At 40.3% G+C, this 21372-nt stretch overlaps 3 protein-coding genes across 13 annotated transcripts in view; 2 read left to right on the top strand and 1 right to left on the bottom strand.

Moving 5' to 3' along the window:
- ATM (ATM serine/threonine kinase) overlaps positions 1-20316 on the bottom strand; it is a 116795-nt gene extending 96479 nt beyond the window's left edge. The window contains exons 1-7 of one of the 6 annotated variants that reach the window (XM_072821832.1): positions 20072-20282; positions 19477-19694; positions 16138-16247; positions 14573-14670; positions 14379-14491; positions 13019-13164; positions 9353-9517 (exon numbers count right to left, since the gene is read on the bottom strand). In XM_072821832.1, the coding sequence (XP_072677933.1) occupies positions 9353-9517; positions 13019-13164; positions 14379-14491; positions 14573-14644 (496 nt within the window). In that variant the 5' untranslated portion in view covers positions 14645-14670; positions 16138-16247; positions 19477-19694; positions 20072-20282. Of the gene's footprint in view, positions 1-9352; positions 9518-13018; positions 13165-14378; positions 14492-14572; positions 14671-15145; positions 15296-16137; positions 16248-19476; positions 19695-20071 lie in introns of those variants that run through there. The other 5 variants (XM_072821837.1, XM_072821836.1, XM_072821831.1 and 2 more) reach the window with 5 other exon arrangements.
- LOC140630905 (large ribosomal subunit protein eL31-like) lies at positions 16606-17018 on the top strand. Its single transcript, XM_072821855.1, has one exon. It carries the CDS (start codon positions 16606-16608, stop codon positions 16981-16983), a length of 378 nt encoding a protein of 125 aa, XP_072677956.1. The 3' UTR covers positions 16984-17018.
- Positions 20317-20489: 173 nt separating the features above from the next.
- NPAT (nuclear protein, coactivator of histone transcription) overlaps positions 20490-21372 on the top strand; it is a 62778-nt gene continuing 61895 nt past the window's right edge. For 3 of the 6 annotated variants that reach the window (XR_012028584.1, XR_012028582.1, XR_012028583.1), the window contains exon 1: positions 20490-20674. Coding sequence is in view for 2 of the 6 variants with exons in the window: in XM_072821838.1 (XP_072677939.1) it covers positions 20638-20674 (37 nt within the window). In the remaining 4 variants the exon portion in view is untranslated. Of the gene's footprint in view, positions 20675-20978; positions 21284-21372 lie in introns of those variants that run through there. The other 3 variants (XM_072821838.1, XM_072821839.1, XM_072821840.1) reach the window with 3 other exon arrangements.

Raw genomic sequence — 21372 nt, 5'->3', positions numbered from 1 at the left:
ACCTATGGGTATCTTTCAACTGTATGATCACATAATTCTGTAGAAATAATTTAATATCAGATTTCAAATACAAAAGAATAACAAAGAAATACCTCAAACAGTATAGTAAGGAAGATGATTATTCCAGTGATTCTTATCATATCTGACATTAATTTATACAATTCTGCATCAGTGCTTTCCAAAGTTCTGTCATTATAGTACCTAAACAGTTAAAAACCCTAAGTCAGGGGCACCTGGGTGGCTCAGATGAGCATTTGCCTTTGGCTCAGGTCATGATCCTAGAGTTCCAGGATTGAGCCCCCTGCTCAGCAGGGTATCTGCTTCTCCCTCCCCTTCTGGTCATGCATGCTCTCTCTCACTCACGGTCTCTCAAATAAATAAATAAAATCTTAAAAAAAAAAAATGAGTTAATACACAGAAATGTGGAGGCAAGAAAGCAGATTGGGGGGGCACCTGGGTGGCTCAGTGGGTTAAGTGTCGGGACTTTGGCTCAGGTGATGATCTGAGGGTCCTGGGATTGAGCCCTGCATGGGGCTCTGCACTCTGGAGCATCTGCATGTCCCTCTCCCTCTCCTCTGTCCCCCCCTCCCCGCTAGTGCATGCATGAGCACTTTCTCTCTCTCTCTCTCTCTCTCTCTCTCTCTCAAATAAACAAACAGAATTTAAAGAAAAAAAAATAGGAGCATTTATCTTGATCACTTCCCTCTTATTACCTACTAGGAGCAGAGAGGTGAAATGAAAGTGCCAACCATCTTCGATTAAAGCTCAAGCGTTAGGGCTTTTGCTAGTCGGGGGAAGTGATCCCAACTCTCACAGAATCCCACATACTATCCTAGGCTAAAAACCCTAGCATAAGAGATTCAATGAAAGTTGCAGAAGCATATAGTCCAACTTCTTAAAAAAAAAAAAAAAGGAAAAAAAAAAGGCTGTAGGACATGCCTTCAGGTGAATTCACTTCTTCCATGAATTCAACAACAAAAAAACTCAAAGAACAGACAGTGAAGGAACAGGATATTAAAAAGGACTTCTGGAGTTAATAAAATTCAATTAAATGTAGATTCTTTGGGACTTCATATATAGATAATCATGCTACCTGCAAACAGGAATGGTTTTCTTTCTTCCTTTCACATCTGGATGCCTTTCATTTCACTTCCTTGCCTACCTGCCCTGGCTAGAACATCCAGTACAGTGCTGAACAGGAGAGATGAGAGCAGAATCCTTAGTCCCAAATCTTTTATGAAAGGTTTTAAATTATGGATTTGATTTCTGTAATAGTCACAGAACTATTCAGATTATCCATTTCATATTGGGTGAGCTCTGAGAAGGTGTGGTTTTAAGGAACTGATCCACACACATTCAGTTGTCAAATGTACATGCACAGAGTTGTTCACAGCCATGGTCTTAGTACTACTCTCCTAATAGTTGCAAGATGTGTGGTTATATCCATTTCCTTCCCACTATCAGCAATCTGTGTCCTCTTTTTTATTTTAGTGACTCTTGCTAGCAGTTATAGATTTTATTGGTTTCAAAGAATCAGCTTTTTATTTCATTAAATGTTCTCTACTATTTTTCTGTTTTCAATTTCAGTGATTTCTGCTCTCCAAAAACCAAAGTTTTTGGTTTTGTTTTTCTAGTTCCTTGAGATGGCAGCTAAGATTATGGATTTGAGATTTTCCCTCTTTTCTAATGTAGGTAGTTAATGCTACAAATCACCCTCTCAACATAACTTTAGCTGCATTCTACAAATTTTGACATGTTGTATTTTTTCATTTTCATCCAGTTCCAAGTATGTTCTGATTTCCTCTGAGACTTCTACTGCGACACCTGAGTTTAGAAATGTGTCATTTATTTTCACCCAAGTATTACAATGGACATAGAGCACTCATGGTAGAAAATCAAGGTTGATTTAGAAAGGGTAATCAGAAGAAAATGGCAGTGACATTTAAGCTGAGGCCAGAGGCCTCTGACAAGAGAAGGACAAATGCTAAGAGGGAAACAAAGGGCTTGCACTCTCAAAATGAAGTGTGTGAAGTGCTTGCAGCACCGTCAGAAGCAAATACTAGAACTCATACTTTTTATATTTAAAATTAATTACAAATAAATATGAAGTTTTAGGGGTGCCTGGGTGGCTCAGTAGGTTGAGTATCTTTGTTCAGCGCAGGTCATGATCCCAGGGGTCCTGTAATTGAGTCCCACATCAGGGTCCCTGCTCAGCAGGGAGTCTGCTTCCCCCTCTCCCTGCCACTCTCCCCCTGCTTATGCTCTACTCTCCTGCTAATAAATATATATTTTTAAAAAATCAAGCCTTACTGATATCTAATATAGAAATCAACAATGGTCATTTTGCAAGGCAGCTTTGACAGCTTCTTACAAAACTAAACATACTTTTACCACATACCCAGCAACCACACTTCTTGGTTTTTACCCAAATGAGTTGAAAACTTATCTGCATACAGATATTTATAGTAGCTTTATTCATAATTGCCAAATTTTGGAAGCAATCAAGATGTCCTTCAGTAAATGAATGGATAATTAAACTGTGGTACATGCAATGAAATATTATTTGGTGCTAAAAAGAAATCAGCTATCAAGTCACAAAATACCATGGAGGAACCTTAAATGCATAGTACTAAGTAAAAGAGGCCCATGTGAAAAGACTACATATTATTTTTTTAAAAAAGATTTTACTTATTTATTCATGAGAGACACAGAGAGAGAGGCAGAGACACAGCAGAGGGAGAAGGCGGCCCCATGCAGGGAGCCCAATGTAGGACTCGATCCCGGGTCTCCAGGATCACGTTCTGAGTTGAAGGCAGGCACTCAACTGCTGAGCCACCAGGTGTCCCGAAAAGACTACATATTATATGACATTCTGCAAAAGGCAAAATCAGACTGTAAAAAGGTCACTGGTTGCTAGGGATCAGTAGGAAGAGCAGGATGAGCAAGCACAACACAGAGGACGCCTAGCACAGTGGATCTATTCTAGGTGATATGGTAAATACATGTTACTGTACATTTGTCAAAATCCATAGAAAGAGGTGTTAACATAGGTTCACAGATTGAAACAAATATGCCAGTTTGGAGCAGAATGCTGACAGCAGAAGAGGCTATGCATGTGTGATGGGGGGTTTAAGGAAACTCTCTACTTCCTGCTCAATTCTGCTATGAATCTAAAACTGTTCTGAGAAAGTAAAGTCTGTTTTTTTTCCTTTTTTTTAAAGATTTTATTTATTTATTCATGAGACACACAGAAAGAGAGAGAGAGAGAGAGGCATAGACACAAGCAGAGGGAGAAGCAGGCTCCATGCAGGGAGCCTGACCTGGGCCTCAATCCCAGGACTCCAGGATCACGCCCTGGGCTGAAGGCGGAGCTAAACCGCTGAGCCACCCGGGCTACCCGTAAAGTTTATTTTTTTTTAAATGTCTGGAAACCACTGGGTTAGAGAATCTGAATAAAGGCCACTGTAGTTAGAACACAGAAGTAGAAGGATAGGGATGGTTCTTAGTTATGGTCAGGCAGGCAGGCAGAAGCAAAATTACCCAATGTTTTCCGAGGCCTAGAAAAGGAGCACACATTTTATTCTAGTTGTACAGGAAAGCCACTCAAGTTTTTAACAGTTCTTCCTCCCTACCTTATTAGAGAAACTACCTTCTTCCTTGAGACAAGCCTAAGGCTCTTATTTTAGAACCCCTGATTCTCAGGAAACACAAAGAGGTGCCTGGGCTCAGTTGGTTAAGCGTCTGACTTCTGATTTTGGCTCAGGTCACGATCTCAGGGTGCTGGGATGGAGCCCTAAGTCTGGCTCCTCACTGAGCAAGGATCTTAAGATTCTCTCTCCCTCTCCCTCTGTCCTCACCAACCTCCAACCTGGCTCCTATGTGCACGTACTCTAAAAAAATTAATTAAAAATTTTAAAAGAAGAAAACATAGTCCATTTTCCTGTGTATTCAACCACTCTCTCTCCACGGAATACTTCCCATTACATTTATATGTCTTCCAGTCACTCCCATCTTTAACAGGACCCTTCTTTCCCTTCCCCTACAACCAAAGCTTTTGAAAGTGCTGTATCTGTTAATCCACTTCCTCACTTGTCACTCAGGCTTTCACACTAGTCCGTTACAGAATGGAATACCATCAACCAACAGACTCTAGTATAGAATAATTCACCCAACAACAGCAGGAACACATACTTTTTAAATGCATATGGAGTACTCATCAAGTACTCACCCTTGGTCATAAAAGAAATCATAACAATTATAAAATAACTTAAAATTATAAAAAGTATGTTCTCTGAAAGTAACGTAATTGGACTGAAAAAAAAACGCAAAAGGGAAAAAACAAAAAAACAAATACCCCCCAAACAATTGGAAAGTAAACATTTTAAATACTTTAAACATTTCCAAATAACCCACTGGTTAAAGAAATCTCAAGAAAAACTAGAACGTATTTTAAACTGAAGAAAAATGAAAATACAACATTGTCAAATGTGATATGACAAAGCAGTGTCTGGAGAAAAATTATATTAAATGCACATATGAGGAAAGAAGCTCTCCAATCAATGACCTAAGCAACAACCCCAAGACACTAGTGAACAAATTAAACCCAAACTAAACATAAGGAAAGAACTAATAATAAAACAAAAACTCGATAATGAAAGAGGCAGTATCACTACAGGACCCCACATACTTTAAAAGGATAAAAACGCAGTAACATTTGAGAATTTCACACTCCTACATTCAACAGCTTAAAATGTACAAATTCTTAAAGAAATTACCAAAGCTAACTGAAAAATAAACTAAATATTTCCATATCTATTAAACAAACTTGAATTCATAGTTAAAAATTTCTAACCACTACCTCCAAATTCAATCTAATAATATATAAAAAGGATAATACATCATGCCCTAGTGGAGTATATCCTGGGAATACAAGGTTGACTTAACCTATGGAAAATTCATCAGTGCAATTCATCCTATCAAGAGACTAAAGAAAAGACCATTAAAAAAAAAAAAAAAGCCCATAGGATTATCTCAACAGATGAAGAAATCTAATAAAATTCAACATGCTTTCAAGATAAAAACCATGAGCAACTAGAAACTGAAAGTCTTCAACCCATACTGAGAGCTAATGTCATGATTAGTGGTTAAACAATGAATCCTTCTCCCCAAAACCAAGAATATAACAAGATGTGCTCTCATCACTCCTACTCAAAATTATACTGAAACTACAAAACTGGAAGAAAACAGAGGAAAAGTTTTATGTCAGATTTGTTAACAATCTCTTGGAAATGACACCAAAGGCAAAGGCAACAAAAGAAAATATAAATTGTACTCAAAAACTTTTTTAGATCAAAGGATACTATCATAAGGTTGAAGGCAACCCATGAATGGGAGAAAATATCTGCAAACCATATCTGATAAGGGGTTAATATACAGAATATATAAAGAACTCCCATATTTCAACAACAAAATAACAACCTGATTAAAAACTGGGCAAAAGGGACGTTGGGTGGCTCAGTGGTTGAAGTATCTGCCTTTGGCTCAGGGCGTGATCCCAGGGTCCTGGAATCGAGTATCTCTGGGCAGGGAGCCTGCTTCTCCCTCTACCTATGTCTCTGCCTCTCTCCCTGTGTCTCTCATGAATAAATAAAATCTTAAAAAAAAAAAAAACCTGGGCAAAAGATGTGAATAAATAGTTTTCCAAAGATGATAAATGAACAATTAGCATATGAAAAACTCAACATCACGAGTCATTAAGGAAATGCAGACCAAAACCTCAATCAGACACCACTTCACACATATTCACATTAGGATGGCTACTATCAAAACAAGAAAAAGTGTTAGTAGGGATGTGGAGAAGTGGGAACCCAGGTAATTGCTGGTGGATATGTAAAACATGTAAAGGGATATAGTCCTTGTACAAACCAGTTTGGTGGTTTCTCAATAAATTAAACACAGAACTACCCTATGATGCAGCAATTCTACCTCTGGATAAATACCCAAAAGAATCAAAAGAAAGGACTCAAACAGCTATTTGTACACTTGTGTTCCTAACAGTATGATTCATAAAGCCAAAAGGTAGAAACCACTCAAGTATCCAAAGACAGATGAATGGATCAACAAAATGCAGTATATAAGTGCAATGGAATATTAGTCTTAAAAAGGAAATTCTGAGACATGCTACATGGATACACATTGAAAACATGAGTGAAATGAGGCATTCACAAAAGAACGAATACTGTTATGACTTCACCTACAGGAGGCAGCCAGAGTAGTCAAACTGCTAGATACAGAAAGCAGAATGCTTGCCAAGGACTGCCAGAGGGGAAAAGGGGAGCTGTTGTTTAAGGAGTACAGTGTTTCAGTTTGGGAAGATGGAAAAGTGTTGGAAATGAAAGGTGATGGTGACTGCAAACAATGTGGATATACTTAATACCACTGACTATACACTTAAAAATAGTTAAAATGGTGAACTTTAAGTCATGTACATTCCACCATTTAAACAAATCATACTGAAGGTCCCAACCGATATAACACAGCAGAAAAAATTAGTGAAAGTCACACGGCTCAGAAATGAAGGGGAAAAAACACAGATAATAATATGACTGTCTAAAGAGAAAATCCCTCGGAAGCTACAAAAGAGCTCCTAGATCTACTAAGTATTTTAGCAAGGTCTCAAGACACAACATTAATATACAAAAATCACCTGTACTTCTGTATAATAGCAATCAGTATGGAAATTGAAATTTTTTAAACTACACAATTTACAAACTAGAGCAGTATAAATCTAATAAAAATATATAAATTCTGTAAGCTGATAATCCTAAAACACTGATTTGTCAAAAAAGACCTAAATAGATATATCATGTTCACAGACCAGAAGACTCCATGTTCATCTGTTTGCCTGTTCTTCCTGTCTTGTATAGATGGAGGTTTCTGGGATCTGTCCTACATGACCACCCACCCTGACCTGCACATATACAGGCAGGCTAAAGAATGTTGTTTGTGAGACTTGTGCTGCGTAAGTGACCCTGGGAGCCTGATTAGCTGCCATTAGCTGGCCTCCAGGTCAGAATTGGCCTTTCTGGTCTAAAGGCCAAGAACTTTAAATTTTGCCTTTCATCCCCTCCAGCTCCAGCATGGGCTGCCCGCCACCCACTGGAATCTGGGAAGGAACACAAACAAACACACCTAGCCCAGGGTCCTAGATAGGTAAAGACATGATAATAAAGGAATGTGACTAGCTCCAAACTGCACGTAGGCAAACAAATGTTTAACTCCAAACCCTGTCATTTTCCCTACAAATGGGGATGGTCAGTTGGAAGTCTCACCTGAAGGGAGGATGCTCCACCCAGGCCTCTCAATCTGGACTCCAGCCTTGCTCTCTCCATGGACCTTCCCTAGCTAATGAGGTTGGATGTTATAACTCTGTCTTACTCTCCTTTACTGTTTATTACGGCCCCAATCTATGCAGATTTTCCTTTTCTTCTTTCTGTTTCTATTAGTTTTTATAATATCAATAAAGTGCATTTTTCCCCTTCAAAACTGAGAATATTAAAAAAAAAAAACTGAGAATATAGCTGCTGTGAATCTTTTCTTCAGAACATTTCCCTAATTATTCCATAGATTCATTGCAATCCCTTCCAAAATTCCAACAGAGAATTTGTAGTAATCAACAAGCCAATCTCAAACTTTGTATAAAATTTCTGGCTTGGTCTCAGGCCATCCTCTCATCTCACTCTAAACTCTTCCTCTAGACAATCTCATCTCTAATTGGGGGTTCTATCACTTCTACCAAAGATATATTTTGGAGACGCCTGGGTGGCTCAGTGTAAGGTGTCTGGCTTTGGCTCAGGGTGTGATCCCGGAGTCCCAGGATCGAGTTCCACATTGGGCTCCCTGCATGGAGCTCCCTGTTTCTCCCTCTGCCTGTGTCTCTGCCTCTCTCTCTCCCTGTATCTCATGAATAAATAAATAAAATCTTAAAAAAAAAAAAAAAGATATATTTTGAACACAAACTTCACTTCTTGAGCATAGTCCTCGCTAGAGAATCAAGTTTAAGAGAAGGGAGCTAACTAGAAAAATAATTCAACCAAAGGGCCGATTATGAGAAATGATAGTATGCTCAAAAATAGAAAGGACTTCAGAGAACGTGTCAGATGATGGAACCATAGTAAGGAGACTACAGCAAGGACTGACTTTGTTTTAGTTGAGAACCGTGGTTACAAGTACTAATCTGAAATATGCAAATCTCCTGAATATTTAAGATGGACCATTGTGGTAAGAGATGTGATGGGTATCATCAGCCTATTTTCTACTTATTGTGAGGGTCAAGTTTGGGATAGAGCCTCCCTCACGCTAAGAACAAAAATAAAGGCCCCACATGACACCTAAGAAATTAATATAACAGCTAAAAAGGCTTTCATTCATGTGGGAACAGCAGAATATACTGCAGGGCACTGATAAGGTCATAGTTTTACCATCCACACAAATCTCCTCTTGAAATGAGAACCTGACAATAAACAATACAGATAAATCTCTTTTCATTTAGTTAGTACAATTTATCTTGAATACTTTCCATGAAAAACACTGAGCTTCTAGATTTTCAGAGGTGGTCGTATTAGAAGACTGACATATAGCTTACTTCATTCAAGCCAAATCCCATTTTCACCCATTGAACCCACTGAGAGACAGAAATGCTCTACCTCTGAAATCAAACTCAAACATTTCAATCTCTGACCATAACTTCCTTCTTCTGTGGTCTCAGTACCTTTTACTTAGAAGCTGTCAGAAACACCGGATTCCTCCCTGGCACCCACTCTCCTTTTCTAGTAGTCACTGGGCCCTGTACATCCTATTCTACTATATTTGACTCCCATTACCTTGCAAGTGACCTGCTAAATGCCTAATCCAACAGATATGTGTATGTTTTACCATTTCCAACATATTTAAAGTGTCCTACCCCTTCCAACCTGAAACTCTCCTTCTTGTTTTTTTTCTCTGTGTTTTAATTATGGTGAGGTTGAGGCGTCATTCATCTGTGAACTCACTGTGCCCAAATATATCTATATTATAGTGCATTGCAATTTTTGGTTTGTTTTTTTTCTGCCACTGGTCTGTCAAGTCCTTGATTGAGGACAAGGGGGCTTCTTTCAATTCTATAATTCCAGTTCTGATAGAGACAATAACTTAGGAAGTCCATAATAGAAGAAAACAAAGGTTGGACTATTTAATTTTACTAAGAAACTGTTAAATTGCAAGGACACTTAGGGGATACAGATTCTGACTGGTCTTTGGTGACATTTCATTTCATTTCAGAAAAAATTCACAAGTAACAAATTTCAAAACATACCTAGCCACTGTTGCTGAGATATTTCACACCAGTATTTCCTCACTGAAAGAATGTCCTTGAGCAGAATGTTGCTACAGTCAGCTCCATAAACGGCACCATTAAATGAATCTTTCACTGTATCCATGATATAGTTCAAGAGTTCTTGACATTTTAGTCTGGGCGCTCCTATTTAAAAATAAACAAAAAAAACAAAAACATACAAATGCTAAGAAAAATAAGAATACTTGGAATGGCAAAGAGCCTGCATGCCCCTCTCTGCCTGCCCCCTCCCCATTGCCAACTCATGCATTCGCTCTCAAATAAAGAAAGCTTAAAAAAAAAAAAAAAAAGTTTGTAAGGAGGATATTTGACTTTGAAAACAAAATTACTTTCAAATCATACAACAGCATTTGAGGTATATAAATATGTAAGGCTGTAATATTTCCAGTTTTATTTATTAGAGGTCCCAAAAATTCAGTATTAATGGATATATTCTCAAAGACAACAAAAGGACATTTAGAAACTGTTTATTTTCAAAAAATCACACTGATGTTACACCTAAAATTTTACCAGATTTCAACATTAACAATATTAGAACTGCATATAACTTCTTTGTTATTAGCTATGAGCAGGTACAAGTAATATATATCTGATTATATTCTAGTTTAGCAGTTCTTTAATCATTTTATTTTTTTATTCATGAGAGACACAAGAGAGGCAGAGACACAAGCAGAGGGAGAAGCAGGCTCCATGCAGGAAGCTCAATGTGGGACTCAATCCCAGGACCCCAGAATCACGCCCTGGGCCAAAGGCAGAGGCTCAACTACTGAGCCACCCAGGCATCCCTAGTTTAGCAGTTTCTTAAGATGAGTTCAGCATTTTCTTACCAAACTAGTGCAAATAAATATACACTAAGATAATTGTTTATCATTTTTATTTGTGGCTTATATCCTTTTAAGCATCTGGCCAATGATGAAATGCACAACCACATGATCCTCTACTGTAATACCCTGTGCCTCTCTCTCTTACAGTCCTTATAACATTTTCTTATCTGTAACATCTGCTATACTATAACATTCCTAAGGAATTAATTAATTTCTGTATGGCAACACAGCCCAATAACTGTCCTAAATAGTATTTGCTTAGTAAACAATTATTGAGTAACTGCATAAATCAATGTCACAATGAAATCATTTCCCTATGGTCTTAACCTCAACAGATTTCCTTCCTCCACCAAATTTGAGAAAGGTTTCAAAAACTATGCTGACATTCTTTTCTAAGAAAACCTATCATCAAAGGACAACTAAGTTGGCTGGAGAGAATTTAAGGAGCCTCACAGGACTTAACATTTACAAAGCTGGGTTTTCCATTCTCTAGGCTCCATCTGTGCTTTGTGTAGAAGCAGACAAATGCCAGTGTAGAGGAACGAACAATATTTGCTTATTAGTTCCTTCCCAGCTGTCTTTTCTGAATCTGTTTCTTTCGTCATAACTCGAATACCAATGCAGAGTAAGCCTGGCAAAGTCTAGACATGTGTTTAAATTCCAGGCAACTCCCCAACACTTAAAAAAAAAAAAGAAATAGTGAGAGGACATGATAGTTACACTTTGGTTTTATAGAGATGAAAGATGTTTATTTTTTTTTTTTTGAAAGATGTTTAAATTACAAAGTCAAACTTGAAAGAAAAGGAAGCCTCAAATAAAAACACAACTTTTCAACCACTGAAATAATCTTACATTGACAATTTCATCAACTCATTCCCATAAATCAACATACTGATACTTTCACACATTTTTCCAATGTGATCTCCACTGTTAATTTTGCAATTGTAGATTTTTGCACCATGAAGCAATATTACATACTGCAAACTTTTCTGGTGGGCTACAAATAGGCTTGGGTATCTTTCTCTTAATAACTCTGTATGTACGTATTAAAATGTGTTAAGAACCCAATGTTAGTAGTCAAGAGAAGAAATTTTAATAACTGCAGGGCTATCTATCATACAGGGCAAAAGCAGGTGCAGGGTATTCCAGTGTAGCTGTCAATGCTGGAGTCGCTGACATAGGCTTGCCACTATGCATATAAACTAGCACCTCAGACCTGGAAAACTAAATTTCTGCTAAACCATTGCTTTTTTAGACTCAAGTCTCATCACACCATTCTGAAATGTCATTAACTTACCATCTATATCCTTCTACTTAATAATGTTTATTAAGGCTTTTCTGATTCTTAAGTCTTTTAATTCCAGTATAGTTACCATACAATGTTCTATTACTTTCAGGTGTCCGATACAGGGACTCAATGGCTTTTCTTTTTTTTTTTTTTTTTTTTTTTTTTTTAAGATTTTATTTATTCCTGAGAGAGAGAGAAAGAGAGGCAGGGACACAGTCAGAGGGAGAAGCAGGCCCCATGCAGGTAGCCTGACATAGGATTCGATCCCGGGTCTCCAGGATCACGCCCTGGGCTGAAGGCGGCACCAAACCACTGAGCCACCCGGGCTGCCCAGATTTTCTTATTCTTTTTTTTTTTTTTTTTTTTTTTTTTTATTTATGATAGTCACACACACAGAGAGAGAAAGAGAGAGAGAGAGAGGCAGAGACATAGGCAGAGGGAGAAGCAGGCTCCATGCACCAGGAGCCTGACGTGGGATTCAATCCCAGGTCTCCAGGATTGCGCCCTGGACCAAAGGCAGGCGCTAAACCGCTGCGCCTCCCAGGGATCCCAGATTTTCTGATTCTTAAACTAAACTTGGTATCACAAAACCACATCCTTATCTGTGAAGAGTAAACAAAGTCTGAGCCCAAGAGTTGCTAAACAAACACTTCTACTTCTAGCCTTTAGCATCGTATGAAGCTCATTTCCTTACATAAACCTAGTAGGATCCTGCACTTTGGGTCAAAAATATCAACTCTTTATAAAATACCCACTGCACCAATTCAAAATGGGAAATACATGGCTGATCAGGAGCAAAAAAACCACTGGGTATTTTTTTAATCAGTAGTAAGCTCAGTTTTAGTTAAGAGAATGTGTTTTGACTGCCAAAAAAGCTAATGTAATCTCAAAATGAATTAGTAAAACTATAGAATAAAAGATATGCAAGTCCTGGTCCACTCTGTACCAATTAAAATATAGCTATAATTGAGTCCCATACTTTGAAATATAATTAAACTGAAGAAAATTCAGAAGACAGTGACACAAAAACTAGGTCATATGAGCTGAAGGAAGTATGTCAGTTTAGCTTAAAGTGGATTCAGAGGAAATGTCACAGCTAACTTCAAATATATACCAAACGATGTCATACTGAAAAAATTTATTAGGATTTGTCTGTACTATCTCAGAAGGCAGAAGCAGTAACAAAGGGAAACAGGTCTCTCCACTGTTAAAGCTATTCAAAGATATTAAAGCCTCAAAAGGTATGTTTGATCATTAAGGCTACCTAAGTGCTAGGAACAAAGAGGGGATCCAAGAAGCATGGGTAGTTGGAATACTAATTTTTAATCCTTCCAACATGGAGGCTATCATTCCATGCTTACATAAATTCCTCCAAATATTTGAACTGATCATAAATTAAAATCCATTTACATACTAGAAATTAGAGTTAGCACTCAAACTTTATCTTAACCATATTCTGACTGAACTCATGCAATAATAACCTTTAAACCAGCTATTTATAATAAGAGCACTTACTTTTATTTGCACATTTGATGAAATATTTGACCAAACTACTGATTTCTTGCATCTTTTTCTGCCTAGTGGCTTGTGTTGAGGCTGACACACTTGGTTTTGCTGTTCGCAGACATTCTGTTTCTTTCTGAACATATTTCTGTAAAAATCTTCAAGAAAACAAAGTAGAATTGCAAAAACTTATTAAACACTTAAATCATTACAATGGTTTTGAAAAGTCCTTTTATGCCATCATAAAGAGAATCTTTTAAGCCATAATGCTGCAATCAAGATAAATAAAATAATTTTCTTTCAAGGCTGAAGCCCCACGACACCAATTTAAAGTCTGTTCTGCAAAGCTCTAAAACGTAACCTCCATGATTTTCTGTTGCTTTACTGCTTGCTTTCTCCTTTTAGTATTAAAAGCTTACAATGCTATTAGGGCTTTTAGTTCTCTCTTGTTATTTTGTACACAACACAATCCTTTCCCAGGCAGTTTATAACAATTCTAAGCCTCTGAAGGAAGCCTGCCTAGAAGACATTCATGATTAGTTGGAAGTACCATGTGCCTATTGGACCTACCTGATCAGCTAATGCAAAATAATACTCGTCCTTAGATAATAGTTATATTTGTGATATTTGAAATAAACTAAGTAACCAGAGAAAAAGCACGCATTTTTTTAATGCTATCTACACTTAAATCTGTAAGTCCATCCAATACCAAGTAAGTGGTAAAAATAAAAGTTCTAAATACTTAAGAACAAGTAAATGCACTTCCTCTTGATTGAAGATAATTTATTTCAAGCTTTCCAGTATTCTATATTAAAATATTGTATTCATTTTCCTAAGTTTCACAACCTACTTCTAGTTACTTTTTCACAGTTGAAAATTATATCTTAATGTAAAAAGATATGAATTCTGCTTAGCACCCCAGTCCGGCAAACAATTGTCTTTCCAATGCCTGATTTTTTTTAACTATATTCATATGGGAATTATTCTGTAATTGTTTAACTATAATTTAACATGTAACAGTTACTCAGAGCAATATTAAAGACATAAATAATAAAACGTGTAACATAATTTTATTCTCCAACTTGAAAAAAAGTCTTTTGAATGAACTAACTCGAAAGGAATTCTCTCATCTTGAGTGAGATATACCTAAGAACTTTTATTGAACAAATGGCCTAAAAACTTAAATTTTTTCTATATGAACATCTCTTAAAAAATCATGTTTCAGATAAATAGTAAGTACCAACTTTATATGCAAGGTACAACAGCTTATAAGGAGCAAAGTTAAATAAGACCTACATACAACAAAAATATCTCAACAAATAAACAAGAAAGAGGAAAAACAAAGACAATAAAAAAAATTAGAATGGAATACCTAAAAACAGCATCCCAATTCAAATATTTGCTTTGTTTGGAATCTGAATGCCGATCTAAATGTTGAATAGTTTCAGGATCCCGAATCAGGCGCTTGAATTTCTCAACTTCTTTCTAAAATGAAAAAGAACATAGGAATGGGTTGCCAATCATACACTAATTTCAAGAAAAGATCAAATTTCAGTAATTTACTACCCTTCGTTCTGTAGCTCTATCATGTTCTAGTTGACGGCAGCAAATAAGCAGATCATTAAGCGCTAGACTCATGGTTCAGAACTTCAGAAAACACATCACTGTAAATAAATACATAAATTCAAAATTATTTCAAATTTGGTATTAATATATGATCATATCAACTGTACAATTACAGGCATATTATGATCAAACATTCAATGATTTTTCTTAACGTTTTCACATTTAAGTGAGATTTTATTAGAATATACCAAAACAAAACCTCAACACACAAAAGGGTACTTGTGTGCAATAGCAGGATAAAAAAAGGAAATACAGAATTTATTGTCCTGAGACCTCTTCTAAGAAACACGGTAATTAAAATAAAATGTGAAAGATGAACAGAAGACAGCCAGGTCAAGAATAAGGAAAGAGCACTTAAACATTTAACACTGACCAGCTGAAATATTTAACCACACACTTTCTTATATGGAGTGACAAGACGTGCTATCTGCTGAGCCAAAAGCTGAAACTGCTTATGCTCTGGAATTGATATGTAAAAGGTTGATATCAAAGCTAGTAATAAGCCATGCCTACCACTTAAGTCTCAACTGGCTTTATGGTTCTCACTTAAAATATAAAAACAGGGATCCCTGGGTGGCGCAGCGGTTTGGCGCCTGCCTTTGGCCCGGGGCGCGATCCTGGAGACCCGGGATCAAATCCCACGTCGGGCTCCCGGTGCATGGAGCCTGCTTCTCCCTCTGCCTGCGTCTCTGCCTCTCTCTCTGTGTGACTATCGTAGATAAATAAAAATTAAAAAAAAAAAAAAAAAAATATATATATATATATATATAAACAGAAGGATAATTATGCTCTTGCTTTTGTTTTAAAAGAAAATTAACTACAATAGTGCCAAAAATCAACTATGTTTTACTGCGCCTTAATGCCATCGCTGTAGTCCTGCTCCTTTTAGGTTTTCTGACATAATCAAAGCTTCCATTGATAACCTTTAAAAAAAAAAAAAAAACTCATTCAAGAAAAGCATTTTGTGTCATTCTCCCTGACTCTTTTTAAAAAGAAGCTTCATTAGAGACCATATCCAGTCTTCCTACAAAAAAAGAAATCCCTCTTACAAAATTAAACACTCTTTAAACACTCCCAGCAAGAGCACTCTATCTAACAAGCCTACCATTTTGTTGGCAAATAGCTCTAATTTGCTTCCCCATTTTTATTCATTGGTTGTTCTCTTTTATCCCTATTACAATCTCCTTTACCCTGCTGTAGATTACAAATTGTTATTTACCTGACAGTCTTTTTCATTTGATTATAATTCCTTGAGGAAAAGGACTATTATTTTTATTTTCCATTTCTTATGGTTTTATCTAGGACTCTTGCCCCTTCATACTGAATCCTAGTTTAAAACCCTCTTGATTGAGACAAAATGGAAAATAAAACTAGGACTGTAACCAGTGAAAACACCTTAACAATATCCAAAGAACCATAAATGTAGACACATTTATTTCTAAGTACACAAAAGATGTTTTTTGTAATGTAAAAAAAAAAAAAAAAAAAAATGCAAGTTTACTGACCATGTGACACTTCTAGAAGATGCAGCCCTAAACTTTTTTTTTTTTTTCAAGTTGTGGTTTTTCTGCTCGTCTCCTACTGTTTCTCTTTCTTCCGCCTCAAAGATTGATTACTTTGAAGAAAACACAACAGTTTAGTCAGGAGACATTCTTTCACTGGGCAGCTACTTGTTCAAGGCACTCTGTTAGGGGTAGCCAGGTATATAATGAATTAAAGAGACAAAATCCTACCCTTGGGCAGTCATAACTGATATATGACTCAAAGGAACCAAATATACAACTGAGAGCATCAGTTGATAAGCTGCCAGCGAACACGTCTCAGTAGAGGTTACCAACAGAGTCAAGATCCGAAGTGGTGTCAATCACAAAAAGAGCCAGAGGACCAATATCTCAAGGAAGGACACTAGTACCACCAAAAGGTCCCAAGATGAAAAAGTGCATGGTCTTCCTTTCCAACTAGGGCCCGGCAGAATGGCTCCCGCAAAGAAGGGTGGCGAGAAGAAGAAGGGCCGTTCTGCCATCAAAGAGGTAGTGATCAGAGAACACACCGTCAACATTCACAAACGTATCCATGGAGTGGGTTTCAAGAAGCGTGCCTCTCGGGCACTCAAAGAGATCCAGAAATTTGCCATGAAGGAGATGGGAACTCCAGATGTGCGCATTGACACCAGGCTCAACAAAGCTGTCTGGGCCAAAGGAAGAAGGAATGTTCCATACCGTATCCGTGTGCGGTTGTCCAGAAAACGTAACGAGGATGAAGATTCACCAAACAAGCTCTACACGCTGATTACCTATGTACCTATCACCACTTTCAAAAATCTACAAACTGTTAATGTGGATGAGAACTAATTGCTGATTGTCAAATAAAGGTATAAAACTGCAAAAAAAAACCCAAACAAACAAACAAACAAAAAATGCATGATTATGTTCGAGGAATTGAAAGAAAACTGAAGTAACAACGGGGTAGTCAGCTAGAGTAAGAGAGCTGAGACATAAGGTTGAGTTCGATTAATACATTAATCCAGAACTAAACTCCCCTACCAACATGCAACTGAAACCATACATACTTCCTGAACAACAGTCTCTGAAGCGGCAAGTCCAACATTCCTTCTTAGATCTCAATCAAGTTGATCTCCTTGCAGAATTAGACAATGATGCCTACATCCCATCTTCCCACATAGAATACTGCCCTTGGCATGCCATTCTTTTCTGGAGTAACAGTGTGGGCTCTATAGGTAGCTTGTACTGGTTCAAAGCCTGGTCTTGCCACTTACAAGCTGTATAACCTTGGGCACTAGCTAATCAATCTCTCAAAACCTCAGTTCTATCATGGGTAAAATGAAAAACAATACCAGAACCTACCTCAAAGTTACGGTTAAGGATTCATGCACGGATTTAACGCAGTGTCTGGAACACAGCAAATGCTCAATCAACCTTAGCAATTACCATTCTTTCTTCCTTTGTTTTCTAAGTCTTTCTGGATGTTTCCTCTTCCACCCACACCTGCAAAACTATCTCCCTACTTCCCACCCTGGCTGCTCCTGACGTGATCTCATCCATCCCAAAGACCCCAAGATGCTGAAAATGCCTACATCTATTTCATTCAACGCCAGACCCCACTCCAGAGCTTCAGAAACTTTCCAAGCTGTGTGCCTTTACGCGCATTGCCCCTCCTGCCTGGAAGACCCCTACCTCCCTCCTCCCGAGGTAAGCGAACAATCCGAGGTCTCACCGCAGACCTGCACGGTTCTACCTTAAGATCTTTTTTTTTTCTTTATTGGAGTTCAATTTGCCAACATATAGCATAACACCCAGTGCTCATCCCATCAAGTGCCCCCCTCAGTGCCCGTCACCCAGTCACCCCCACCCCCCGCCCACCTCCCTTTCTACCACCCCTTGTTCGTTTCCCAGAGTTAGGAGTCTCTCAAGTTCTGTCTCCCTTTCTGATATTTCCCACTCATTTTTTCTCCTTTCCCCTTTATTCCCTTTCACTATTTTTTATACTCCCCCCCAAAATGAGACCATATAATGTTTGTCCTCCGATTGACTTATTTCACTCAGCATAATACCATGTTAATGGATTGGAAGAATTAATATTGTGAAAATGTCAATGTTACCCAGGGCAATTTACACATTTAATGCAATCCCTATCAAAATACCATGGACTTTCTTCAGAGAGTTGGAACAAATTGTCTTAAGATTTGTGTGGAATCAGAAAAGACCCTGAATAGCCAGGGGAATTTTAAAAAAGAAAACCATAGCTGGGGGCATCACAATGCCAGATTTCAGGTTGTACTACAAAGCTGTGGTCATCAAGACTGTGTGGTATTGGAACAAAAACAGACACATAGATCAATGGAACAGAATAGAGAATCCAGAAGTGGACCCTCAACGTTATGGTGAACTAATATTCGACAAAGGAGGAAAGACTATCCACTGGAGAAAAGACAGTCTCTTCAATAAATGGTGCTGGGAAAATTGGACATCCACATGCAGAAGAATGAAACGACCATTCTCTTACACCATACACAAGACAAGATTACATCAAAATCCTAGAGAACACAGGCAACACCCTTTTTGAACTTGGCCACAGTAACTTCTTGCAAGATACATCCATGAAGGCAAGAGAAACAAAAAGCAAAAATGAACTATTGGGACTTCATCAAGATAAGAAGCTTTTGCCCAGCAAAAGAAACAGTCAACAAAACTAAAAGACAACCTACAGAACGGAAGAAGATATTTGCAAATGACAGTTAAGTCAGATAAAGAGCTAGTTTCCAAGATCTATAAAGAACTTAGGAAACTCAACAGCAAAGAAACAAACAATCCCATCATGAAATGGGCAAAAGACATGAACAGAAATTTCACCAAAGAAGACATGCCAACAAGCACATGAGAAAATGCTCTGCATCACTTGCCATCAGGGAAATACAAATCAAAACCACAATGAGATACCACCTCACGCCAGTGAGAATGGGGAAAATAAACAAGGCAGGAAACCACAAATGTTGGAGAGGATGTGGAGAAAAGGGAACCCTCTTACACTGTAGGTGGGAATGTGAACTGGTGCAGCCACTCTGGAAAACTGTGGAGGTTCCTCAAAGAGTTAAAAATAGATCTGCCCTACGACCCAGCAATTGCACTGCTGGGGATTTACCCCAAAGATACAGATGCAATGAAACGCCGGGACACCTGCACCCCGATGTTTCTAGCAGCAATGTCCACAATAGCCAAACTGTGGAAGGAGCATCGCTGTCCATCGAAAGATGAATGGATAAAGAAGATGTGGTCTATGTATACAATGGAATATTACTCAGCCATTAGGTTCTCCCTTAAAATTACCTTGAGCCCTAAGAGTCCTTTTTCTTGTCGGTACCTGGTGAAAACTGCAGCAAGCGCTCCTGGGAGTTCCCCACCTGCGAGGATTATGACAGAGAGACAGGACGGCGCGCTCACACACCAGTCGGCCACAGTTCCACGTCCAGTAAGGAGATTCCAGAGTCGGGGCTCTTCACCGCGCCACTCTCCTTTGAGCCGCAGCAGAGGCTCGCGGATTAAAACTAATCAAGAAAAGAGGGGGAAACATGGCTAGTCATCTAGTTCCATCTGGGCCGTCGGTGGCAGGGAAAGGGGACGCGCAGGAGGGCCCACCAGGGCATCTGGAAGAAGAGTCGAGGCGAAACCCGCGAGGAAGGAGAGAGGAGGGACGGGAGAGAGACAGGGCGGCGGGGAGGGGGGGTCCACTCCGAAGGGTCGAGGCGAAGCTCGGTAGCGGCTCGGAGAGAGGGAGGGCGGGAGAGTCCGGTCGTCGGGGCGCCGGCACGGAGCGGCTCCAGTCCCGGGACGCAGAAGCCACCGCCTGCTTCCCACGCCCCTAACGGTGCCCTCGCACAGCCAAAGCGGCGGCGACTGCAGCCTACATCCCGGCTCCACTTGCCTTCCACGCCCCCGCGGCCACAGAGGCTCCAGCCAGCTGGAAACCCAGTCTTCCCGCTTCCGGTTCAAACGCTGCGTGACCCCGCAGCCCGGGTCTCCCAAGGAAGAAGCCGGGGTCACCCGGGAGCAGGCCCCATCTGCCCATGCGCGCCGACCCCCGCACGCTGTGCGCTGCGTGCGCTCTCTCGCTTCAAAATATTTGGCTCGTCGGAGCAAACGCGCCTGCGCGCTTCTCGCCAATGGCGTGCGAGCCTGCGCTCCCCGCCTGCCTCCTGGCGCCGGCCGCTGCGCCGTCCTCCCACCTCCTCGACGCCTTCGGCCCCGCCTCTCCGACTCTCAGGGCGGAAGTGACGACAGTTCCGAGGGGAACGGAGGCGGGTTTCATTTCGGCGCCTTTCTTTCTTCCGCGAAAGCGATTGGCGGACGCGGGGTGAAAGAGGCGGGACAAATTGCCGCGGGTTCAGTGCCGCCACTGGAACCGGGAGATGCGGCGCAGGAGCTGTCGGGGCTGTGTTGGCTTGTACCTGAGTCTCGTCTCCTGTGGCGGTTCCCGCTGCGGCTTCGGTCATGTTGTTACCTTCGGACATAGCGCGGCTGGTGCTGGGTGAGCGCGGACGCGGGAGGGACGGGCCGTGCTGACCGGGCTGAGCAGGACGGAACGACCTTCGGGGCCAAAGGTTCTCGGGGCGGGGAGGCTCTGGTGCTGTGCCTCCCCGTCTGCGGCTCGAGCCCGGCGGCGGTTCCGCTGGGGCCGGGTGCTCGGGCCGGGCCCGAGAGCCTCTTTGTGCGCGGATGTTGCGCTCCCCGGAGGCGGCGTGGCGAGGCAGGGCTGAGGGGAGGCGCGGCGGAACACCTGAGGCCCGGGTGCTGAGGGGCAGCCAGGCCTGCACGCCTCGTCGGGACCCCCGGAAGGAGACTTGTCAGGGATGGGAGAGCACGAGGACGTCCCCGACCTCCGGGTCTCGTAGAAAGACCTTCGCGACGTCCTTCTCGTACTCGATCCTCCAGCTAGGAATTTGGGGGCGGACGGGGGTCTTCTTCCCTGTCCTCCCCTGGCGCCCCCGCCCTCCCTCTCCACAGTGAGTGGTCCCCAGCTTGGGGGTCTGAGATAGCCCGCTGCATGGTGTAAAACAGCCCCAATTCCTCGTCTTTCCACCGGCCAGAAATTTCGCAGAGGAAAATGCCTTCCCGTTGAACGTGTTCTAGTCCTCTGGTTCGTTTCTCCTCCATTTGGGGACGGTTGGTGCCACGGGCCTGTTGTCAGGGCGTATTGTCTGCGTGGGCAAACGGGTTTGGTGGTTG

The sequence above is a fragment of the Canis lupus genome, chromosome 3 (genome assembly GCF_048164855.1).
Source record: "Canis lupus baileyi chromosome 3, mCanLup2.hap1, whole genome shotgun sequence".
In the NCBI taxonomy this organism is placed as follows: domain Eukaryota; kingdom Metazoa; phylum Chordata; class Mammalia; order Carnivora; family Canidae; genus Canis; species Canis lupus.
Note: the sequence above shows the minus strand (reverse complement) of the source record. Positions and strands in the feature narration are given on the sequence as shown.

Coding starts and splice junctions, on each gene's coding strand:
- LOC140630905 (XM_072821855.1), top strand. CDS start 16,606: ATGGCTCCCGCAAAGAAGGGTGGCGAGAAGAAGAAGGGCCGTTCTGCC.